The sequence below is a fragment of the Diaphorina citri genome, unplaced genomic scaffold (genome assembly GCF_000475195.1).
Source record: "Diaphorina citri unplaced genomic scaffold, Diaci psyllid genome assembly version 1.1 scaffold8703, whole genome shotgun sequence".
Classification (NCBI taxonomy): Eukaryota; Metazoa; Arthropoda; class Insecta; order Hemiptera; family Psyllidae; genus Diaphorina; species Diaphorina citri.
The window spans coordinates 8,997-11,121 of NW_007386078.1; the positions used below are offsets into that span (position 1 = coordinate 8,997).

Consider the following 2,125-nt stretch of genomic DNA (forward strand, 5'->3'; position numbering starts at 1 on the left):
GTTTTCAAAGGAGTAAAACCAGTATTACATCGTCATCGTACCGGGTCAGTGGAGTAGGGGTAAGGATTATGTGAGGTATAAAGTCCCCGAATCGTAATCCCAAACCCCAAATAAAAAAAGGAAAGAAAAAAATGTTCACCTAATTCATAACAGTTGGGACCAAGTATCGTTAGACAAGTCCTATAAAGTCGTAGAAACAATTAAGGATCCATGTAATCACACAAGTATAATAATTGAAACATCTTTGCTAAAACCACAATAATACGGGAATTATCACTATTCAAATTCGAGTTAGTATTGATTTCGGTTTATCTGTCTGTTTATCAATAGACATTCCTTTACAATCAGAGCCTCTTTGAAAACGTTAGAATTAAAATACTCTCATATAGTATCTTACCATGAAATGAAAATAAGAGATTGAGCGGAGAGTTGAAGAAGAGAGTTAAATGTCATACAGTTATATAAAACATATCCATGGAATCATAACTAAGATCCAGGTAAAAGCTTTATTTCGATTGGTCAGATCAGTCTAACACATAAAATTCATTAAGTAAGGTTAAGAAGAAGAAGAAGAAGATGGTAAATGGTGGGTAAACCCAGTCCGAGAGTTAGTCGGGATACCACTTACTTTTATCACACCTGCACAAAAACCACTACAGTTAGTTGGTATCGCAGTACAATCTGTGCTATCTGTGTGCGTAATCTAATCTAAAGTCTTTTATTTGGTTTTACACGTAAGATTTCTGTTATTTAAATGTGACCCCTAAAATAAAATTTTAATTTGACTAGTGTAAAATGTTTTTGTTCTTTCTGCAACTTCACATGTATATTTCATTGTTTCCCGTAGCTTTCTTGAAGCTGCGTACACCACATGTCATCATACTCCTCATTTCAGCTAAGATGTTACACGTGAAAACTCACTTTACGACTTTCGCTCTCATCGGACCATACAACTGTCTCTAAGATTGCAGTGACGAAATTGACAATTTCAAAATTGTTAGCTCCAAATGGGTAAGTAAGTCGTTGTTTAATGGGCGAAGGAGTGGGACAGACTTAGCGAATAACTATAATGTTAAATTGTCTAGATTCTATTAAGTGGTCTATTGACGTTTGATTCTATTTTTCTTTTTTTTAGTCTAAAAAAACATGCGCAAACGCCTTTTTTTTTAGTTTTAAGGCTTAAAGGGCGGTTGAATGTCGCGAGTACTAAAAGGTGAACGGTTCTTGTATGAGTCTTACGCCGGATAGAGTCCGGGGAGGACAAGTTAGTTGGTGCGGACTCATATCCTTATTGTTCCCCCGGGTAAAGGTGTTTCTTGGATGTGTACTACCACACTGTCAAAAGGGGGGTCATTATCTCCTCATTTGTTTCAGGGCTAGAAGTTCACTGAAAATTTTTTTTCAGATTAACTCAATAAAAACCAGTCTTCTTTATTACTTAGAAGATTATTGGAATAAAACCATTTTTTTAACCCTGCTATGAGACCCCAAAAGCTCTATGATGAACAAATACCTAAGCTAAGTACAAGACTAGTATGGTTCTTATAGCCTGCATTTCTATTTCATATTTTATTCCACATTTGTTTTCTTGTTTTTCTTCTCCCGATTATTACTCTGAGTTTTCTTCCTCCTAAACATTGCTGCTTGTCTTATCAGTTCCATGTTCTCATCTTCTTCTAAATTACTTAATAAATTCTTATTTGCATCCATGTTAGGGACAATGATTAGTCCTACAACAGTGATTGCATTCAGCACACAAGGGAACACAATGTAGAAATTCAAGGTTGTGGAATGATATAGCAAAGATTCGGCAAGATACATGTAAATAGAAAGACACAGAGTACATATCCCCATACTTACAATGGGTTTATAATGAATAAATAGGGTACAATGAATGAGGGAGATAGCTTTCAATATGGAATACATGCCTAGGAGTCGAGGCAGTGTTGGGTCCTCTAATTCCAATAGCTCTTCAGAATTTTTGTTTGAGAATTCTCCAAGAAAACATTTCTTTTCAATGAATGATCTGGCTGCTACTCCTAAGTCCATGAATGCAACAAAGGCAATCCATCCACGGAACGTATACATGAGCTTTTGGTCCATTGTTGATATTTTCAGAGATTAT

The 2,125-nt window shown here is 35.6% G+C and overlaps 2 protein-coding genes across 2 annotated transcripts in view; both read right to left on the minus strand.

Annotated features, from left to right (window-relative positions):
* LOC103522471 (ras-like protein family member 11B) overlaps positions 1-941 on the minus strand; it is a 7,437-nt gene extending 6,496 nt beyond the window's left edge. The window contains exons 1-2 of the mRNA XM_017449028.2: positions 922-941; positions 629-639 (exon numbers count right to left, since the gene is read on the minus strand). Of these exons, the coding sequence (XP_017304517.2) occupies positions 629-639; positions 922-941 (31 nt within the window). The remainder of the gene's footprint in view (positions 1-628; positions 640-921) is intronic.
* Positions 942-1,406: 465 nt separating this feature from the next.
* On the minus strand, positions 1,407-2,119 carry LOC103522470. Its single transcript, XM_008487572.2, has one exon. It carries the CDS (start codon positions 2,101-2,103, stop codon positions 1,570-1,572), a length of 534 nt encoding a protein of 177 aa, XP_008485794.1. The 5' UTR covers positions 2,104-2,119; the 3' UTR covers positions 1,407-1,569.
* Between the last annotated feature and the right edge of the window lie 6 nt (positions 2,120-2,125).